This window comes from Pseudophryne corroboree, chromosome 3 (genome assembly GCF_028390025.1).
Source record: "Pseudophryne corroboree isolate aPseCor3 chromosome 3, aPseCor3.hap2, whole genome shotgun sequence".
In the NCBI taxonomy this organism is placed as follows: domain Eukaryota; kingdom Metazoa; phylum Chordata; class Amphibia; order Anura; family Myobatrachidae; genus Pseudophryne; species Pseudophryne corroboree.
In genome coordinates this window covers 169625945-169649155 of record NC_086446.1, presented here as the reverse complement: position 1 = coordinate 169649155, position 23211 = coordinate 169625945, and the positions used below count along the sequence as shown (strand labels likewise).

General features: G+C 46.3%; 1 protein-coding gene across 5 annotated transcripts in view; it reads right to left on the bottom strand.

Annotated features, from left to right (window-relative positions):
- Positions 1-20338, bottom strand: part of LRRC18 (leucine rich repeat containing 18) — a 104487-nt gene extending 84149 nt beyond the window's left edge. For 2 of the 5 annotated variants that reach the window (XM_063958585.1, XM_063958586.1), the window contains exon 1: positions 19644-20117. Coding sequence is in view for 1 of the 5 variants with exons in the window: in XM_063958581.1 (XP_063814651.1) it covers positions 19644-19681 (38 nt within the window). In the remaining 4 variants the exon portion in view is untranslated. Of the gene's footprint in view, positions 1-19643; positions 20118-20229 lie in introns of those variants that run through there. The other 3 variants (XM_063958581.1, XM_063958584.1, XM_063958587.1) reach the window with 2 other exon arrangements.
- Positions 20339-23211: the final 2873 nt, after the last annotated feature.

Sequence of the window (23211 nt, the reverse complement as noted above, 5' to 3'; positions counted from 1 at the left end):
ACTTACCACTATAAATAGAGACCCACACCGACGGCGTCTCCTCCCCTCGCCTGCTCCCTCGCGTTCCGGTCGGTTATTATTTGCCCCTGTGGATTGTTTTATGTTGGGCAAACCATTCGTAAATTTTCTGAACGAATGGCTGCCCACAGATCAGCGATTAAACTGATCCTTGAAGGCAAGTTTGTTGACCAGCCGGTGGCTAAACATTTCAAACAGGCTGGCCACTCCTTAGAATCCCTCAGGTACTTCATGATTGATCATGTCCCCCTAGCAATCCGTGGGGGTGATAGATCTAAATCCCTACTTATTAAGGAAGCACGCTGGATTACACGATTAGGAACTATATCTCCAGGTGGCCTTAATGAGAAAATTAATTGGAGTACATTGATGTAGTCTTGAACTCTGAATATTTATTTGTGCTTGTCAACTGCGTTGAGAAGACACGTATATCCTGATATTTTGTGTGGTATTGTTTATGGCCATTAGTATGTTTTTTGCTACAGATGTCTGATAATGTATGTTTTTTCAATCTCAGCACATGTTCTTAACATAGCTTTGTTTTGTTATTTATATGTTTTCTGCTCCTGTACAATAGGTATGGGGACGTTATGGTTAAATTTTTACTTTTCGGTGCCTCCGACCCTCCCCTCTCCCTATGCAGAATCTCCCCTGCTTGACCCTCCTACTTCTTACCGAGGTGGATCCAGCGATTGGCTGACGGTGGAACGCACACCAAAGTGTTCCCTTAGCAACCATCAGCGGCGGATGCGGAAATGACGTCGCGGATAGAGCAGTGGGACCGGAACGCGAGGGAGCAGGCGAGGGGAGGAGACGCCGTCGGTGTGGGTCTCTATTTATAGTGGTAAGTGTCTTTGTATTTCATTTCTGTCCATTCTGAGGACGGGGCTTGTCGCCCCGAAACGTTAATGGTATGAATTAAACCTCTTTTCTACGATTTTTTTGCCTCTGAGTGCCGTTTTCCATTGGACTGCTATATATATGTATATATATTAGAGACGAGCGGGTTCGGTTCGTCGAGATACGAAACCCCCCGAACTTCACCTATTTTACACGGGTCCGAGGCAGCCTCGGATCTTCCCGCCTTGCACGGTTAACCCGAACGCGGCCGAGCGTCATCAGCCGGCTGTCGGATTCTCACGAGATTCGTAATCTATATAAAGAGCCACGCGGCGCCGCCATTTTCACTCGTGCATTGGAGATTGAACGGAGAGGACGTGGCTACGTTCTCTGCCTGAAAAGCTCCATATCTGTGCTCAGTGTGCTGCAAATATCTGTGCTCAGTGTGCTTCATTTTGGTGACCAACAGTATATAGTTGTACAGTACAGTAGGCCATTGCTGTATCTTGCAGCTCCGTGTCACTACAAGTATCCATTCCATATCTGTGCTGCATTTTTGTGAGCAGCATATATAGTAGTACAGTGCAGCATATTGGTGACCAAAAGTATATAGTTGTACAGTACAGTAGGCCATTGCTGTATCTTGCAGCTCCATGTCACTGCAAGTATCCATTCCATATCTGTGCTGCATTTTTGTGAGCAGTATACATAGTAGTACAGTGCAGCATTTTGGTGACCAACAGTATATAGTTGTACAGTACAGTAGGCCATTGCTATTGATATAATAATATTACTGGCATATAGTTCCACACATTAAAAAATGGAGAACAAAAATGTGGAGGGTGAAATAGGGAAAGATCAAGATCCACTTCCACCCAGGGCTGAAGCTGCTGCCACTGGTCATGGCAGAGACGATTCAATGCCATCAACGTCGTCTGCCAAGGCCGATGCCCAATGTCATAGTAGAGAGCATATAAAATCCAAAAACCTAAAGTTCAGTAAAATGACCCAAAAATCTAAATTAAAAGCGTCTGAGGAGAAGCGTAAACTTACCAATATGCCATTTACGACACGGAGTGGCAAGGAACGGCTGAGGCCCTGGCCTATGTTCATGGCTAGTGGTTTAGCTTCACATGAGGATGGAAGCCCTCATCCTCTCGCTAGAAAAATGAAAAGACTTAAGCTGGCAAAAGCACAGCAAAGAACTGTGCTTTCTTCTAAATCACAAATCCGCAAGGAGAGTCCAATTGTGTCGGTTGCGATGCCTGACCTTCCCAACACTGGACGGGAAGAGGTGGCTCCTTCCACCATTTGCACGCCCCCTGCAAGTGCTGGAAGGAGCACCCACAGTCCAGTTCAAATTGTAGATGTCACTGTTGAAGTACACCAGGATGAGGATATGGGTGTTGCTGGCGCTGAGGAGGAAATTGACAAGGAGAATTCTGATGGCGAGGTGGTTTGTTTAAGTCAGGCCTGGTCAAAATACAAAAAAAATCACCTCTTTGGTGTGGAATTATTTCAACAGAAATGCGGACTACTGGTGTCAAGCCGTGTGTTGCCTTTGTCAAGCTGTAATAAGTAGGGGTAAGGACGTTAACCACCTAGGAACATCCTCCCTTATACGTCACCTGGAGCGCATTCATCAGAAGTCATTGACAAGTTCAAAAACTTTGAGTGACAGCGGAAGCAGTCCACTGACAACTAAATCCCTTCTTCCTCTTGTACCCAAGCTCCCAGTGCAAACCACACCACCAACTCCCTCAGTGTCAATTTCCTCCTTAGACAGGAACGACAATAGTCCTGCAGGCCATGTCACTGGCAAGTCTGACGAGTCCTCTCCTGACAGGGATTCCTCCGATGGATCCTTCAGTGTAACGCCTACTGCTGTTGACGCTGCTGTTGTTGCTGCTGGGAGTCGATCATCATCCCAGAGGGGAAGTCGGAAGACCACTTGTACTACTTCCAGTAAGCAATTGATTGTCCAACAGTCCTTTGCGAGGAAGATGAAATATCACAGCAGTCATCCTGTTGCAAAGCGGATAACTCAGGCCTTGGCAGCTGTGTTGATGTTAGACGTGCGTCCGGTGTCCGGCGTTAGTTCACAGGGACTTAAAAAATGTCTTGAGGTAGTGTGTCCCCGGTACCAAATACCATCTAGGTTCACTTCTCTAGGCAGGCGATACCGAGAATGTACACAGACATCAGAAAAAGACTCACCAGTGTCCTAAAAAATGTAGTTGTACCCAATGTCCGCTTAACATCTGGACAAGTGGAGCAGGGCAGACTCAGGACTATATGACTGTGACAGCCCACTGGGTAGATGTATTGCCTCCCGCAGCAAGAACAGCAGCGGCGGCACCAGTAGCAGCATCTCGCAAACGCCAACTCGTTCCTAGGCAGGCTACGCTTTGTATCACCACTTTCCATAAGAGGCACACAGCTGACAACCTCTTACGGAAACTGAGGAACATCATCGCAGAATGGCTTACCCCAATCGGACTCTCCTGGGGATTTGTGGCATCGGACAATGCCACCAATATTGTGCGTGCATTACATGTGGGCAAATTCCAGCATGTCCCATGTTTTGCACATACATTGAATTTGGTGGTGCAGAATTTTTCAAAAAAACGACAGGGGCATGCAAGAGATGCTGTCGGTGGCCAGAAGAATTGCAGGATGCTTTCGGCATTCAGCCACCGCGTGCTGAAGACTGGAGCACCAGCAAACACTCCTGAACCTGCCCCGCCATCATCTGAAGCAAGAGGTGGTAACGAGGTGGAATTCAACCCTCTATATGCTTCAGAGGATGGAGGAGCAGCAAAAGGCTATTCAAGCCTATACATCTGCCTATGATATAGGCAAAGGAGGGGGAATGCACCTGACTCAAGCGCAGTGGAGCATGATTTCAACGTTGTGCAAGGTTCTGCAACCCTTTGAACTTACCCACATGTGAAGTCAGCTCAGACACTGCCAGCCTAAGTCAGGTCCTTCCCCTCATCAGGCTTTTGCAGAAGCAGCTGGAGAGATTGAAGGAGGAGCTAAAACGGAGCGATTCCGCTATGTATGTGGTACTTGTGGATGGAGCAATTCATTCGCTTAACCAGGATTCACGGGTGGTCATTCTGTTGAAATCAGAGCACTACATTTTGGCCACCGTGCTCGATCCTAGGTTTAAAGCCTACGTTGTATCACTCTTTCCGGCAGACACAAGTCTGCAGAGGTTCAAAGACCTGCTGGTGAGACACTTGTCAACTCAAGCGGAACGTGACCCGTCAACAGCTCCACCTTTACATTCTCCCGCAACTGGGGCTGCGAGGAAAAGGCTAAGAATTCCGAGCCCGCCCGTTGGTGGTGATGCAGGGTAGTCTGGAGCGAGTGCTGACATCTGGTCCGGACTAAAGGACCTGCCAATGATTACTGACATGTCGTCCACTGTCACTGCATATGATTCTGTCACCATTGAAAGAATGGTGGAGGATTATATGAGTGACAGCATCCAAGTAGGCACGTCAGACAGTCCGTACGTATACTGGAAGGAAAAAGAGGCAATTTGGAGGCCTTTGCACAAACTGGCTTTATTTTACCTAAGTTGCCCCCCCTCCAGTGTGTACTCCGAAAGAGTGTTTAGTGCAGCCGGTCACCTTGTCAGCGATCGGCGTACGAGGTTACTTCCACAAAATGTGGAGAAGATGATGTTCATCAAAATGAATTATAATCAATTCCTCCGTGGAGACATTCACCATCAATTGCCTCCAGAAAGTACACGGGGACCTGAGATGGTGGATTCCAGTGGGGACGAATTAATACTATGTGAGGAGGGGGATGTACACAATGAAAGGGGTGAGGAATCGGAGGATGATGATGAGGTGGACATCTTGCCTCTGTAGAGCCAGTTTGAGCAAGGAGAGATTGATTGCTTCTTTTTTTTGGTGGGGGCCCAAACCAACCAGTCATTTCAGCCACAGTCGTGTGGCAGACCCTGCGGCTGAAATGATGGGTTTGTTAAAGTGTGCATGTCCTGTTTATACAACATAAGGGTGGGTGGGCGGGCCTAAGGACAATTCCATCCTGCACCTCTTTTTTTAATTTTATTTATCTTTGCATCATGTGATGTTTGGGGCCAATTTTTTGAAGTGCCATCCTGTCTGACACTGCAGTGCCACTCCTAGATGGGCCAGGTGTTTGTGCCGCCCACTTGGGTCGCTTAGCTTAGTCATCCAGCGACCTAGGTGCAAATTTTAGGACTAAAAATAATATTGTGAGGTGTTCAGAATAGACTGGAAATTAGTGGAAATTATGGTTATTGAGGTTAATAATACTATAGGATCAAAATTACCCCCAAATTCTATGATTTAAGCAGTTTTCGGAAAAAAAAACCCGAATCCAAAACACACCAGAATCCGACAAAAAAATTTCCGGAAGGTTTTGCCAAAACGCGTCCGAATCCAAAACACGGCCGCGGAACCGAATCCAAATCCAGAACACAAAACCCGAAAAATTTCCGATGCACATCTCTAATATAAATATATATATATATATATATATATATATATATATATATATATATATACAGGTTGAGTATCCCTTATCCAAAATGCTTGGGACCAGAAGTATTTTGGATATCGTATTTTTCCATATATTAGAATAATTGCATACCACAATGAGATATCATGGCAATGGGACCTAAGTCTAAGCACAGAATACATTTATGGTTTATATACACCCTATACACACAGCCTGAAGGTAATTTAACCAATATTTTTAATAACTTTGTGCATTAAACAAAGTGTGTATACATAAACACAATTCATTTATGTTTCATATACACCTTATACACACAGCCTGAAGGTCATTTAATACAATATTTTTAATAACTTTGTGTATTAAACAAAGTTTGCTTATATTGTGCCATCAGAAACAAAGATTTCACTATCTCACTCTCACTCAAAAAAGTCCGTATTTCGGAATATTCCGTATTTCGGAATATTTGGATATGGGATACTCAACCTGTATATGTATATATATATATATATATATATATTAGACACATATATAAATACACACGCACATATATATATATATATGTATACTCACACATATATATATATATATATATATATATATATATATATAAATAAAGAGTAATGTCCCACACTCTCACCCAACCTAAAGACAGCCACTGGGGTGTCAGTCAAAGCCCCATCCCACTAGGGGATGGACCCATAGTACAGTGCAGAGTTTTCCACTATCCGTGGAAATGATAGCACTTTCCAGACAAAAAACGATGAAGTCAAAGTAATATCTTTACTAAAAAAAAAGGGGCAAAACAAATCAAAACAATTCCACATATAATGGTAATCTCTCACCAACGTTCCACTTGGACGTTCCTATCCAGTTCCACTTCATGTATATTGCACATTTCTGACTCTGTGACACAGCTGGATTGTTGGACACCTTGAGAAAGGTCCTGAATGAGGACTGAAACGTTGGTGAGAGATTACCATTATATGTGGAATTGTTTTGATTTGATTTGCCCCTTTTTTTTGAGTAAAGATATTACTTTGACTTTTTTTGTCTGGAGAGTGCTATAATTTCCACGGATAGTGGAAAACTCTGCACTATATATATATATATGTATATATATAAATATATATATATATAAAACAGACACATATATAAATACACACACACACACACACACACACACACACACATATATATATCATATATCATACAGATACATAGTACATACATACACACTTCATGTACAGTACAAATATATGCAAATGAAGGGGGGGGGGAATAACAAGTACACCAACTGCCCCAGCAACACAACCCCCCACCCCCTTACCCCGTCAGTTGGCCCGGTCCTGATGGTCCGTGCTGTGTTGCCGATATGGTGCTGGAGCTGGACACGGGCAGCATTCCCCTGGATTTTCTGGACGCAGTCCAGCCGCCACCTGCTATATGAGGAAGCTGCTGATGTCACTGTGTGCCCTCACATAATTATAAATGTATATATATATATAATTTCTCTATCGTCCTAGTGGATGCTGGGGTTCCTGAAAGGACCATGGGGAATAGCGGCTCCGCAGGAGACAGGGCACAAAAAGTAAAGCTTTAGGATCTGGTGGTGTGCACTGGCTCCTCCCCCTATGACCCTCCTCCAAGCCTCAGTTAGATTTTTGTGCCCGGCCGAGAAGGGTGCAATCTAGGTGGCTCTCCTAAAGAGCTGCTTAGAAAAGTTTAGCTTAGGTTTTTTATTTTACAGTGAGTCCTGCTGGCAACAGGATCACTGCAACGAGGGACTTAGGGGAGAAGAAGTGAACTCACCTGCGTGCAGGATGGATTGGCTTCTTTGGCTACTGGACATTAGCTCCAGAGGGACGATCACAGGTACAGCCTGGATGGTCACCGGAGCCTCGCCGCCGGCCCCCTTGCAGATGCTGAAACGAGAAGAGGTCCAGAATCGGCGGCAGAAGACTCCTCAGTCTTCTTAAGGTAGCGCACAGCACTGCAGCTGTGCGCCATTTCCTCTCAGCACACTTCACACGGCAGTCACTGAGGGTGCAGGGCGCTGGGAGGGGGGCGCCCTGGGAGGCAAATGAAAACCTTTTTTGGCTAAAAATACCTCACATATAGCCTCCGGGGGCTATATGGAGATATTTAACCCCTGCCAGAATCCATTAAAGAGCGGGAGACGAGCCCGCCGAAAAAGGGGCGGGGCCTATCTCCTCAGCACACAGCGCCATTTTCCCTCACAGAAAGGCTGGAGGGAAGGCTCCCAGGCTCTCCCCTGCACTGCACTACAGAAACAGGGTTACAACAGAGAGGGGGGGCACTAATTTGGCGTTAGAAATATATAAAAGATGCTATAAGGGAAAACACTTATATAAGGTTGTCCCTATATAATTATAGCGTTTTTGGTGTGTGCTGGCAAACTCTCCCTCTGTCTCTCCAAAGGGCTAGTGGGTCCTGTCCTCTATCAGAGCATTCCCTGTGTGTGTGCTGTGTGTCGGTACGTGTGTGTCGACATGTATGAGGACGATGTTGGTGAGGAGGCGGAGCAATTGCCTGTAATGGTGATGTCACTCTCTAGGGAGTCGACACCGGAATGGATGGCTTATTTAGGGAATTACGTGATAATGTCAACACGCTGCAAGGTCGGTTGACGACATGAGACGGCCGACAAACAATTAGTACCGGTCCAGACGTCTCAGAAACACCGTCAGGGGTTTTAAAACGCCCGTTTACTTTAGTCGGTCGACACAGACACAGACACGGACACTGAATCCAGTGTCGACGGTGAATAAACAAACGTATTCCTTATTAGGGCCACACGTTAAGGGCAATGAAGGAGGTGTTACATATTTCTGATACTACAAGTACCACAAAAGAGGGTATTATGTGGGATGTGAAAAAACTACCGTAGTTTTTCCTGAATCAGATAAATTAAATGAAGTGTGTGATGATGCGTGGGTTCCCCCCGATAGAAAATTATGGGCGGTATACCCTTTCCCGCCAGAAGTTAGGGCGCGTTGGGAAACACCCCTTAGGGTGGATAAGGCGCTCACACGCTTATCAAAACAAGTGGCGGTACCGTCTATAGATAGGGCCGTCCTCAAGGAGCCAGCTGACAGGAGGCTGGAAAATATCATAAAAAGTATATACACACATACTGGTGTTATACTGCGATCAGCGATCGCCTCAGCCTGGATGTGCAGAGCTGGGGTGGCTTGGTCGGATTCCCTGACTAAAAATATTGATACCCTTGACAGGGACAGTATTTTATTGACTATAGAGCATTTAAAGGATGCATTTTCTATATATGCGAGATGCACAGAGGGATATTTGCACTCTGGCATCAAGAGTAAGTGCGATGTCCATATCTGCCAGAAGATGTTTATGGACACGACAGTGGTCAGGTGATGCAGATTCCAAACGGCACAAAGGTGTATTGCCGTATAAAGGAAGAGGAGTTATTTGGGGTCGGTCCATCGGACCTGGTGGCCACGGCAACTGCTGGAAAATCCACCGTTTTTACCCTAAGTCACATCTCTGCAGAAAAAGACACCGTCTTTTCAGCCTCAGTCCTTTCGTCCCTAGAAGAGTCATATCTGCCCAGGGATAGAGGAAAGGGAAGAAGACTGCAGCAGGCAGCCCATTCCCAGGAACAGAAGCGTTCCACCGCTTCTGCCAAGCTCTCAGCATGACGCTGGGACCGTACAGGACCCCTGGATCCTACATGTAGTATCCCAGGGGTACAGATTGGAATGTCGAGACGTTTCCCCTTCGCAGGCTCCTGAAGTCTGGTTTACCAAGGTCTCCCTCCGACAAGGAGGCAGTATGGGAAACAATTCACAAGCTGTATTCCCAGCAGGTGATAATCAAATTACCCCTCCTACAACAAGAAAAGGGGTATTATTCCACATTATATTGTGGTACTGAAGCCAGAAGGCTAGGTGAGACCTATTCTAAATCTAAAAAAATTTGAACACTTACAAAGGTTCAAATCAAGATGGAGTCACTCAGAGCAGTGATAACGAACCAGGAAGAAGGGGACTATATAGTGTCCCGAGACATCAGGGATGCTTACCTCCATGTCCAAAATTTGCCCTTCTCACTAAGGGTACCTCAGGTTCGTGGTACAGAACTGTCACTATCAGTTTCAGACGCTGCCGTTTGGATTGTCCACGGCACCCCGGGTCTTTACCAAGGTAATGGCCGAAATGATGATTCTTCTTCGAAGAAAAGGCGTCTTAATTATCCCTTACTTGGACGATCTCCTGATAAGGGCAAAGTCCAGGGAACAGTTGGAGGTCGGAGTAGCACTATCTCGGATACTGCTACAACAGCACGGGTGGATTCTAAATATTCCAAAATCGCAGCTGATCCCGACGACAAGTCTGCTGTGCCTAGGGATGATTCTGGACACAGTCCAGAAAAAGGTGTTTCTCCCGGAAGAGAAAGCCAGGGAGTTATCCGAGCTAGTCAGGAACCTCCTAAAATCAGTGCATCATTGCACAAGGGTCCTGGTAAAGATGGTGACTTCCTACGAAGCAATTCCATTCGGCAGATTTCACGCAAGAATTTTTCAGTGGGATCTGCTGGACAAATGGTCCGGATCGCATCTTCAGATGCATCAGCGGATAACCCTATATCCAAGGACAAGGGTGTCTCTCCTGTGGTGGTTACAGAGTGCTCATCTTCTAGAGGGCCGCAGATTCGGCATTCAGGATTGGATGCTGGTGACCACGGAGGCCAGCCCGAGAGGCTGGGGAGCAGTCACACAAGGAAAAAATTTCCAGGGAGTGTGATCAAGTCTGGAGACTTTTCTCCACATAAATATACTGGAGCTAAGGGTAAATTTATAATACTCTAAGCTTAGCAAGACCTCTGCTTCAAGGTCAGCCGGTATTGATCCAGTGGGAAAAACATCACGGCAGTCGCCCACGTAAATAGCAAGAAAGTTTTTTTAACCAAGGTTAAAAATCGGGCGCAAGGTGGGCTGGTGTTCTAATTATAGCAGCTGCTAAAAAACAGGTCTAGTCAGTCCTGAAAACACTATACACAATAAACAACAAACAAAGTAGCAGCGCTTATAAAGTTGGATGTAAATATAACTATAAATCATTCATAAATCATAGTGGAGATAAACACACGTGGAGCTGTATGAACTGAAGGTGAAAAATTGGGTTAATTTATTGGGTTAAAAATTAATAAATAAATTAACCCAATTTTTCACCTTCAGTTCATACAGCTCCACGTGTGTTTATCTCCACTATGATTTATGAATGATTTATAGTTATATTTACATCCAACTTTATAAGCGCTGCTACTTTGTTTGTTGCCCACGTAAATAGACAGGGCGGCACAAGAAGCAGGAGGGCAATGGCAAAAACTGCAAGGACTTTTCGCTGGGCGGAAAATCATGTGATAGCACTGTCAGCAGTGTTTCATTCCGGGAATGGAAACTGGGAAGCAGACTTCCTCAGCAGGCACGACCTCCACCCGGCAGAGTGGAAACTTCATCGGGAAGTTTTCCACATGATTGTAAACCGTTGGGAAATACCAAAGGTGGACATGATGGCGTCCCGTCTGAACAAAAAACGGGACAGGTATTGCGCCAGGTTAAGAGACCCTCAGGCAATAGCTGTGGACGTTCTGGTAACACCATGGATGTACCAGTCGGTGTATGTGTTCCATCCTCTGCTTCTCATACCTAAGGTACTGAGACTTATAAGACGTAGAGGAGTAAGAACTATACTCATGGCTCCGGATTGGCCAAGAAGGACTTGGTACCCGGAACTTCAAGAGATGCTCACAGAGGACTTATGGCCTCTGCCGCTAAGAAGGGATTTGTTTCAGCAAGTACCATGTCTGTTCCAAGACTTACCGCAGCTGCGTTTGACGGCATGGCGGTGGAACGCCGGATCCTAAGGGAAAAAGGCATTCCGGAAGAGGTCATTCCTACCCTGGTCAAAGCCAGAAAGGAGGTGACCGCACAACATTATCACCACATGTGGCAAAAATATGTTGCGTGGTGTGAGGCCAGAAAGGCCCCACGAAGAAATTTCAACTCGGTCGATTCCTGCATTTCCTGCAAACAGGAGTGTCTATGGGCCTCAAATTGGGGTCCATTAAGGTTCAAAATTTCGGCCCTGTCGATTTTCTTCCAGAAAGAAGTGGCTTCAGTTCCTGAAGTCCAGAAGTTTGTCAAGGGAGTATTGCATATACAACCCCCTTTTGTGCCTCCAGTGGCACTGTGGGATCTCAACGTAGTTCTGGGATTCCTCAAATCACATTGGTTTAAAACCAGTCAAATCTGTGGATTTGAAGCATCTCACATGAAAAGTGACCATGCTCTTGGCCCTGGCCTGGACCAGGCGAGTGTCAAATTGGTGGTTTTTTTCTCAAAAAAGCCCATATCTGGTTGTCCATTTGGACAGGGCAGAGCTGCGGACTCGTCCCCAGTTCTCTCCCTAAGGTGGTGTCAGTGTTTCACCTGAACCAGCTTATTTTGGTGCCTTGCGCCTACTAGGGACTTGGAGGACTCCAGGTTGCTAGATGTTGTCAGGGCCCTGTAAATATAGGTTCCAGGACGGCTGGAGTCAGGAAAACTGACTTGCTGTTATCCTGTATGCACCCAACAAACTGGGTGCTCTTGCTTCTAAGCAGACTATTGCTAGTTGGATGTGTAATACAATTCAGCTTGCACATTCTGTGGCAGGCCTGCCACAGCCAAAATATGTAAATGCCCATTCCACAAGGAAGGTGGGCTTATCTTGGGCGGCTGCCCGAGGGGTCTCGGCTTTACAACTTTGCCGAGCGGCTATTTAGTCAGGGGCAAACACGTTGGTAAAATCCTACAAATTTGATACCCTGGCTAAGGAGGACCTGGAGTTCTCTCATTCGGTGCTGCAGAGTCATCCGCACTCTCCCGCCCGTTTGGGAGCTTTGGTATTATCCCCATGGTCCTTTCAGGAACCCCAGCATCCACTAGGACGATAGAGAAAATAAGAATTTACTTACCGATAATTCTATTTCTCGGAGTCCGTAGTGGATGCTGGGCGCCCATCCCAAGTGCGGATTATCTGCAATACTTGTACATAGTTACAAAAATCGGGTTATTATTGTTGTGAGCCATCTTTTCAGAGGCTCCGCTGTTATCATACTGTTAACTGGGTTCAGATCACAGGTTGTACAGTGTGATTGGTGTGGCTGGTATGAGTCTTACCCGGGATTCAAAATCCTTCCTTATTGTGTACGCTCGTCCGGGCACAGTATCCTAACTGAGGCTTGGAGGAGGGTCATAGGGGGAGGAGCCAGTGCACACCACCAGATCCTAAAGCTTTTCTTTTTGTGCCCTGTCTCCTGCGGAGCCGCTATTCCCCATGGTCCTTTCAGGAACCCCAGCATCCACTACGGACTCCGAGAAATAGAATTATCGGTAAGTAAATTCTTATTATAGACATCCACAACATAAGAGGCAGCACTCAGAGGCTTGCAATCAGTCTATTTGGATACACGTTTATTACTTGAGTGCAAGCCTTTGAGTGCCGCCTCTTATGTTCTGTATGTCTGGTGGGATGATGACCCTATTCCCCCTTGGGGAAGACAACAGGGCCAGGGAACCCTTTTAGGGATTCAGGAGTTCAGGGGACTGTGTGTCCTGTGAGGAGGGAGGGAGCTGCTGTGGCTGAGCTTCCATCAGCTCCCCCCGGACCTTCACTATTTACAATGCAGAGAGCTACGGTACTGTACCTCTCTGCTGCAGAAGCTCCGGCGGTCGCGATCGCAGCTTTTGCTGAGATGGAGACAATGCTGTCTCCTTCTCAGTAATAACACATTTGGCTCATCAGGGGGGGTTTCCAGGTACTCAGAACCCCCCCCCCCCCCCTGTGTGCGCTACTGCATAGCATGTGAGCAGATTGACGCAGATTTGGCTGCATATGCAGCGATCTGCATCCATCTCTGAATCAGCTCCTTATTTACAAAGAGATGCCACTGGAATGCACCAGGAGACTGTGATGGCTCCAGCCTGCAGTCTTCACGGGAGCTGCCGGCAGCTCACTCTGCTCTGCCCGCTAGAAGCACATCAGATTTGGCAGAACGGCTTCTCATTGAAAGCTATATCTGCCAATCACAGTCCAGCATGTGATTAGCAGATAGTGCTTCCAATAGGAAGCTACTGCAATCACTATGGACTTGCAGATGGTGGCAGAATTTTAACTGAAGGGCTGCAGCCCTGCAGCCACTAGGTAAAAAATGCCACTGGATCTGATTAATTTGATATGCGACACATATATCTGAGTCTGAATCTGAATACAAATTGCCACCATGCAGTGGCCATTTCATTTTTTTCCATGCAAAGTTCGGTTGTGCTACGTGTACAAACTTGGTTGCATACAGCTATACTGTATTGTGCAAGTGTGCATACTAAATTAATCAGCACAGTCTCCTTATGCATCCTACTGTGGCTGCATGAGCATCAGTCACCCGGGTCGACACTGCCAGTTCTGGTTGCCGCACTTTCATGATTTGTGTTCCGCTGTGGAACGGAAACTGGAAGCTCTACTGTACATCATTTACCTCTGTCACCTGTGCCACGTGGTGTCCCCTTACTCACTGTCTGCTGCCTGTCTACCCCCTTGTGTCTGTGGGATGTCGTTCCGTCCCCTGGGCGCTGCTGTAACAATGCAAGAAGGTCAGTGTTGCTGTCTGGGAGCCGGAAGACATGGTAACTTTCCCATCACACTAAATAACTCAGGCTGTCCGTCTTGTGAAATGCTGCTGTCAGCACTGTCTACAGAGGAGTGACAACAGCTGGGACCCAGGAGCTGCTGAGAGGTGAGATTCTTGTTCAGCTTACTCTGACTTATTCCAACTGAGTACCTTCCACTCCCATCTTTCCTGCTTCTTCCCACCACTACTTCCATCTTGCCCACCCCTACTGCCATTCTGCCCCCTCTTTACCACTACTACTCCTAACCTGCCCCTGGCTTCTCACTGCTACTACTCCCAGCCTGCCTCCTCTGCTCTGCACCACTACTGCTTCCATCATGCTTCTTGATCCACACTACAACTCCCATCCTGACTCCAATCCATACTACTGCTACTCCCATCCTGCCCCCTGCTTCACACTACTACCACAGTCTTGCCTCTTGCTTCACACTATTACTCCCATCCTGCCCCCAGTAGTGGTAGAACATATGGAGCTTGTGCTCCAGGCCGCACAGTACAGTACCCACCATAAACCACCACCCCTGCCCCCAGAACATAGCCATAATCAGCCCAACCCGTCTGGGCTCTAGAACTTACCCTACACCTCCAGCCCCATAGACATATAGTAACCCCCCCCCCCAGGCTAGGGACATACACTCCCCCCCCCCCTGTTTTTTTCCTGCAAAGGCCAATGTGTTTTATTGTTTTCTGTAGGGACCAATGTGTTTGTTTTCACTGTGCGGCAAATGTGTGTGTGTGTGGGGGGGGGTTCAGTGGGGCCAACATGGTTGTATTTTTCTGTGGGGGCCAATGTGTTTATTTGTATTTTTATTGAGGCTAATGTGTTGTTGTTTTTTCCTGTGGAGGCCAATCTGTTTTATTGTTTTCTGTGGGGGGCAATGTGTATTTTTTTTTGGTGGGGGCCAATGTGTTTGTTTATTCTGTAAGGGCTAATGTGTTTTATCTGTGGGCGCTAAAGTATTGTTTTTTTTCCATGGGGGCCAATATGTTTTATTTTTTTCCTATTGAGGCCTTTTTTTTTTTTCCCTGAGGGGGCCAATGTGTTTGGGGTTTTTTGTGGTGGCAATATGTTTTATTGTTTTCTGTGGGGGCAGATAAGTTTTATTTTTTCCTTTGGAGGCTGTCAGGTGTCAATGTGTTTATTTTTCTATGGGTGCCAGTGTGGTTTTTTTTTACTGTTGGGGCAATGCATTTATTTTTTTCTTGTGCAATGTTTTTTGTCTGCGCATGCACCCTGATTGTGTCCATACAGAAATGTAGTACAGATTCAGATGCATGCACCAAATAGTGTTTTAAGAATGTGTTAAGCTTTCCTAGGTGGTTACATAGGGTTGGCTAATCAGATGCAGATGTAACATAATACAGGCAAGTGGATGCGTATAGAGACACTGAATTGCTCACACTGGAGGCCATACTCAGGTCGATGATCTACACCTAGCATAGGGCTGGTGAAAGTTTCAATGGTACAACCGATGGTGGCATCTGAAGATGCACAAAGCATGATTGCAGTGTTGGTAGAATACAAAATAATGAGAGCCTGCCCATAATAATTGTTTTCATTCAGTGAACACATATAGTTTAAAGGGCCTTAATATGAAGTCCTACTGTAGGTCATAGATCAAAATTATTTTCCTCTGTTAGCAGAAAAGAGCACTTCACTGATTAATAATGTTCACATCTTGTAGCTGTGTTGACTTTTATGTTTTAGGTGGCAGTAGGGTCAGTGACACAGCTTAGCGACCCAATGCACACGCCATAGGTGCACATGCTCAAAAAGTAATCATAGATTCACGGACGGGTGTTTGACCTTGCGGAACCCCCACTGACATCACTGTAGGGGTGTGCAGCCCAGGCTCCTGTCACTGCGGAGTCAGACTTTTGCTGTCACCCTCTTGTGATGCCTCTGCTCTATGTCCATATTTTCATGGAATTGCCATAAACTGCAGCTCAAATCAGTAAGGAGAATATAATAATCTCTATCAGCTATCAAGTTTCAAAGTTGCAATTTAAACAATAACTACAATGTTGCAAATTCCGGCCTCCAAGCCATGAAGTAGTAATAGGTTACTAAATGAATGCAGGTGCATGGGCGTTTCTATAATGGGTGCAATGGGTGCGGTGCACACGGGCCCCTGGGTCCAGGGGGGCCCACACCGCACCCATTGCACCCATTTTAATACTTTCCTTTCCGGAGTCCAGCGCCGGGAGCTGTGATCGCACTGGAAATCGCAGCCAAAATGGCTTGGTCTCCCGATCATGGCGGGCGACCTCTCATTTCCGGAGACCTGCGCATGCGCAGTAGACTCCGGCACAATGCCAGAGTCTACAGCGCCAAGCAGAGGAGGGGGCCCACCCGGAGGTGCACATGGGCCCCCTCCTCTGTAGATTCAGACCTGATCGCTGCTGAGCATTTACGCACAGCGAGAGATCAGGTACTAACTACGCATGCATATGCATCGCAATGCGCACGCGCATCAGACACCAACAAAAAGCATCAACGGATAGCGATGGGATGGTGGGAAAATCCGATCGAACAGGCGTTTGCAAGGTGATGGAAAAGAGGAGGCCGTTTGTGGGTGGTAACTGGGCGTTTATTGGGAGTGTCTGGAAAAACACAGGCGTGTCCAAGCGTTTTCAGGGAGGGTGTCTGACATCAGCTCTGGCCCCGATTAGCCTGTTCTCATCGCACTGTAGGAGTAAGTCCTGGGGTGCACAGAGACTGCACACAGTGGATTTTTGCAGCCCGGCATACGCATGGGATCGCAGACTTGCACGGCAAATTTACACTCCCTCCGGAGGCGGCGACTATCTGAACGCAGGACAGCAAAGTTATCAGCCCACCGATCAGGTCTGAATCACCCCCAAAGGCTGTCTGACAAAACACTTTGATCACAAAGCTTCTTTTTTTTTCAGCACCACTCTCTTTAATGTCACTTTCTCAGAGAGTACAGTGGGGTTAACACTTGGTGTGGTAAATGAGGGTGTTGTCCTAAAACTTGTATTTGGTAGAGATGTGCACCGGACATTTTTCGGGTTTTGTGTTTTGGTTTTGGATTCGGTTCCGTGGCCGTGTTTTGGATTCGGACGCGTTTTGGCAAAACCTCCCTGAAAATTTTTTGTCGGATTCGGGTGTGTTTTGGATTCGGGTGTTTTTTTTCCAAAACCCTCAAAAACAGCTTAAATCATAGAATGTGGGGGTAATTTTGATCCTATAGTATTATTAACCTCAATAACCACAATTTCCACCCATTTCCAGACTATTCTGAACACCTCACAATACTATTTTTAGTCCTAAAATTTGCACCGAGGTCGCTGGATGACTAAGCAAAGCGACCCAAGAGGGCGGCACAAACACCTGGCCCATCTAGGAGTGGCACTGCAGTGTCAGACAGGATGGCACTTCAAAAAAATTGGCCCCAAACAGCACATGTTGCAAAGAAAAGAGGAAAAGAGGTGCACTGTGGTCACTGGACGGCTAAGCTAAGCGACACAAACACCTCAATATCACAGGAATTATTTGTTCTAATCAATGGTATTATTGGTCCAAATCACTGGAAGAAAATGTCAAAATCACTGGAATTATTCATTCTAATCAATGGTATTATTGGTCCAAATCACTGGAAGAAAATGACAAAATCACTGGAATTATTTGTTCTAATCAATGGTATTATTGGTCCAAATCACTGGAAGAAAATGACAAAATCACTGGAATTATTCGTTCTAATCAAAGGTATTATTGTTCCAAAACACTGGAAGAAAATGACAAAATCACTGGAATTATTCGTTCTAATCAATGGTATTATTGGTCCAAATCACTGGAAGAAAATGACAAAATCACTGGAATTATTCATTCTAATCAATGGTATTATTGGTCCAAATCATTGGAAGAAATGACAAAATCACTGGAATTATTCGTTCTAATCAATGGTATTATTGGTCCAAATCACTGGAAGAAAATGGCAAAATCACTGGAATTATTCGTTCTAATCAATGGTATTATTGGTCCAAATCACTGGAAGAAAATGACAAAATCACTGGAATTATTCGTTCTAATCAATGGTATTATTGGTACAAATCACTGGAAGAAAATGACAAAATCACTGGAATTATTCGTTCTAATCAATGGTATTATTGGTCCAAATCACTGGAAGAAAATGGAATGGATGGATACTTGCAGTGACACAGAGCTGCAAGATACAGCAATGGCCTACTGTACAACTATATACTGTTAGTCACCAAAATGCTGCACTGTAATACTAGAAGCTATAGAAAAGTATATATATTATTGTATATATCAGTACAGACAGAGCGGTGTAACTGTGACCCATGTGTCCTGACAAGCAGTATAGATGCTATAGAAAAGTATATATATTACTGTATATCAGTAGTAGTACAGAGCGGTGTAACTGTGACACATGTGTGTCCTGACAAGCAGTATAGAAGCTATAGAAAAGTATATATAATATTACTGTATATCAGTACAGAGCGGTGTAACTGTGACACATGTATCCTGACAAGCAGTATAGAAGCTATAGAAAAGTATATATAATATTACTGTATATCAGTACAGAGCGGTGTAACTGTGACACATGTGTCCTGACAAGCAGTATAGAAGCTATAGAAAAGTATATATAATATTACTGTATATCAGTACAGAGCAGTGTAACTGTGACACATGTGTCCTGAGAAGCAGTATAGAAGCTATAGAAAAGTATATATATTATTGTATATATCAGTACAGAGCGGTGTAACTGTGACCCATGTGTGTCCTGACAAGCAGTATAGAAGCTATAGAAAAGTATATATATTATTGTATATATCAGTACAGAGCTGTGTAACTGTGACCCATGTGTGTCCTAACAAGCAGTATAGAAGCTATAGAAAAGTATATATTATATACTGGTGGTCTCCAGTCCCCACAATGCAGCACACTGATCAGATATTTGCAGCACACTGAGCACAGATATGGAGCGTTTTCAGGCAGAGAACGTAGATATTTTCAGCACACTGAGCACAGATTATTTGCAGCACACTGAGCACAGATATTTTCAGCACACTGAGCACAGATTACAGAGCTTTTCAGGGAGAGAACGCTGCCACGTCCTCTCCGTTCAATCTCCAAAGCACGAGTGAAAATGGCGGCGACGTGCGGCTCCTTATATAGAATACGAATCTCGCGAGAATCCGACAGCGGGATGATGACGTTCGGGAGCGTTCTGGTTAACCGAGCAAGGCGGGAGGATCCGAGGCTGCCTCGGAACCGTGTAAAATAGGTGAAGTTCGGAGGGGTTCGGATCCCGAGGAACCGAACCCGCTCATCTCTAGTATTTGGAGATAGGACAATCTATTTCTCTCCTTTGCCTCACTATTTTTATTTGCTTAGTCTACTTTTGTACACAGTGGGGCTAGTACTAGGGAGGCCAATCCCGGGGCATTTTTTCAATCCCGGGAACCGGGATTGAACTGTGATTACATTTTTCTCCCACCCCAGCCCCGCCCATTTCAAGTTTAGATTAAAAAAATAATAATAACATACTCACTACAGGCATGAGCACAGTCTGGCAGTGTCCTCCTCCATTTAAGATCATAGAAGGCGGGCTGGATGGCAGCCACGATGCAGCCCAGATGCGGCGGGCCGCCGGAGGGAAGGTGTGCGGATGCGCAGCGTGACCTCGTTGACATCACGCCGCGCGCAGCCGGGCAGCCGGGGCTGGCCTCCTCCATTGATCAGGTGGGCTGGAAGGCAGCTGAAGAGTAGATGCTGCGGGCCACCGGAGGTAAGGTGTGAGATGCGCACGCCACGCACAGCCAATGCCGGGCAGCGTCTGAGGCTGAGCCGAGCGCTAGTGCTCAGCAGCGCTGCCCGGACAAAAAAAACACAATGCGCATGCGCAGTTTAATCCCGTGAATCCTGGGATTGGAGGCTCCAATCCCGGGATTCAAATCCCAGCATTTTTGGCCTCAAATCCCGGGATCCCGCCGATCCCGGGATTGGCCACCCTAGCTAGCACCTGGGCTACAGTTTAACTGTCACTTCACGTCCTCTGCTACCTGCTTTATGGGTGTCAGGGCTATTTTAGTGGACAAGCAGGCTCGTGGAGTTACTGCAGGTGTGTATTTCTTTACCTCTGGGCTCTTGCTGATCTTCCGCCTCCGGTTATGCCATCACTCTTTCTCTAGATTAGCTCTGCAAGTAACCGGGACAAGAGCAACCACAAGACACGGCTTCTCTGCTGCAGGTTCCTCTGGAAAAGCCATTTTAATGGAGGTCTCATCCCCTTTTTATGGCTAGTGGCCTGTTGCTGCCCAGAGTATTTAAAGTCTTTTAAGTGCCAAATGGCTGTCATGCATTTGCTTTTATTATAAATATTAATTTACATACATTTGTACATATTAAAGACCAGTATTAAACAGTGACATGCGGTGAGGTGAGGCAGGTGAGGCAGCACCTGTCATAAAAAAGTATACGTCAGAGTTGTGACTATATAAAGGGGATACATATGTATTACTGACAGAGGGGATGTCAGCTGTCATAATTCCGACAGCAGGATCCCGTGTGCCAGAATGCCGTTGGAGAAAGTTGGAGAAAGGGCCCCTGACCTTAGGGGAAGGAGCCATGACACCAGGTGTAGGAACTAGGCCAGCGGGATAGTTGTACTATCCACGCCACTAAGTACTCCCTTTAGTAACCAGGTGGCAAGCGAAGCGGAGCGAGCCACCGAGCCTGAAACTTGGCGAGCGTACATTTCAGGTACCCTGTTTGGGCATGGCTCCTCCCCCTGGTGATGTGTTTCTTCCCCCTGGTGACGGCAGAGGTCCTTTCTTCAACTTGATTTTAGCCATAACCCCCTTTACTACTTGAACTGTTTACAGTATAGTCTAAAGGGAGGAGCTCCCAAGCACAGTTACTCGAAAATGTACTCACTCTCATTCTGCTTCTATGTTACAATAAGTAACTGCCTTGCATGAACTTCTTCTATCTGCTGTTTTCATTATTTCCCACTCAACTGTGCAACTGCATGCAACTTGTAGGACTTTCTGCTTAACTGCATGACCTAACCGCAGAAACTGCTTTATTATCTGTGCTTGCTTTAATGCTGGAATGTGAAACTGTGGAGTACAACTTACTGCTACTGACTGCCTCATAGTATGGTTGCTCTTTCCTAAGGGTATAGACAGGAACAGTTAACTGTTTTATTAATCCACTGACTTTTCTCTGGGAGGGAACACTCATATTACAAGTTTCCCATTTAGCTTATAGAACATTAAGGTATATAGGGCCTAATTCAGTAAGGGTTTGCAATCCTTTGGATTGCATGCTGGGGACCGTCCATCGCTGGGCAAGGCAAGGCCGCCCAGTATGCTGACTGCCGCCTCCCACATTCAACAAGCAGAAATTGCGAACGCATCGCAATTTCTGCTTGTCAGCAGAAACTAAGGCTGGCTCCTGCCGGCGCAGCTTACCCTGTAGGAGTCCTGCCACCTTGTTCTCGATCGCGGCGGCTACCTGTTTGCCAAAAATGTTAGTATGTAAGTATAATAGGTTCAAAATGTGGTTAGGAATAGATAGATGGGAATTAAAAAGGACACTGCGCTATGAATAATCAAATGTTTGTCTTTCATGTGAAATACTAACCCACTGTACCCAAGAGTTCCTGCAAAGTAAACTGTTTTCTCTAACGTCCTAGTGGATGCTGGGGACTCCGTCAGGACCATGGGGAATAGCGGGCTCCGCAGGAGACAGGGCACATCTAAAAAAGCTTTTAGGTCACATGGTGCGTACTGGCTCCTCCCCCTATGACCCTCCTCCAAGCCTCAGTTAGGTTTTTGTGCCCGTCCGAGAGGGTGCAATCTAGGTGGCTCTCTTAAAGAGCTAGTTAGAAAAGTTTTTTTTAGGTTTCTAATCAGTGTCTCCTGCTGGCGACAGGAGCACTGCAACGAGGGACTTAGGGGAGAGACTTGCAACTCACCTGCCTGCAGGAGGATTGAAGTCTTAGGCTACTGGACACTGAGCTCCAGAGGGAGTCGGAACACAGGTCAGCCTGGGGTTCGTCCCGGAGCCGCGCCGCCGATCCCCCTTACAGACGCTGAAGAACGGCAGAACGGAGGTCCGGAAACAGGCGGCAGAAGACTTCAGTCTTCATAGAGGTAGCGCACAGCACTGCAGCTGTGCGCCATTGTTGCTACACGGCTCACGGATCTCGGTCACGGAGGGTGCAGGGCGCTGCTGGGGGCGCCCTGGGCAGCAATATAGAGTACCTTAGAGGCAAATAAATACATCACATATAGCCATTAAGGCTATATGTATGTATTTAACCCAGGCCAGTTTATTAGAAAAACCGGGAGAAAAGCCCGCCGGAAAAGGGGCGGAGCTTATTCTCCTCAGCACTCGGCGTCATTTTCCTGCACGGCTCCGCTGGTGAGGAAGGCTCCCACGACTCTCCCCTGCACTGCACTACAGAAACAGGGTAACAAAGAGAGGGGGGGCATAAATTGGCGATATAAATATATATTGAGAGCGCATATATAAAAACAACACCTTCTAGGGTTGTTATATACTGTATAGCGCTTTTGGTGTGTGCTGGCAAACTCTCCCTCTGTCTCCCCAAAGGGCTAGGAGGGTCCTGTCTTCAATAGAGCATTCACTGTGTGGCTGCTGTGTGTGTCGGTACGTGTGTGTCGACATGTATGAGGACGAAGTTGGTGTGGAGGCAGAGCAATTGCCGATGATGGTAATGTCACCCCCTAGGGAGTCGACACCGGAATGGATGGCTTTGGTTATGGAATTACTTGATAATGTCAGCACATTACAAAAGTCAGTTGACGAAATGAGACGCCCGGCAAACCAGTTAGTACCGGTTCAGGCATCTCAGACACCGTCAGGGGCTGTAAAACGTCCCTTACCTCAGTCAGTCGACACGGGTACCGACACAGATGAATCTAGTGTCGACGGTGAGGAAGTAAACGTATTTTCCAATAGGGCCACACGTTATATGATCACGGCAATGAAGGAGGCTTTGCAGCTCTCTGATACTACTGGTACCTCAAAAAGGGGTATTATGTGGGGGGTGAAAAAACTACCTGTATTTTTCCCAGAATCAGAGGAAT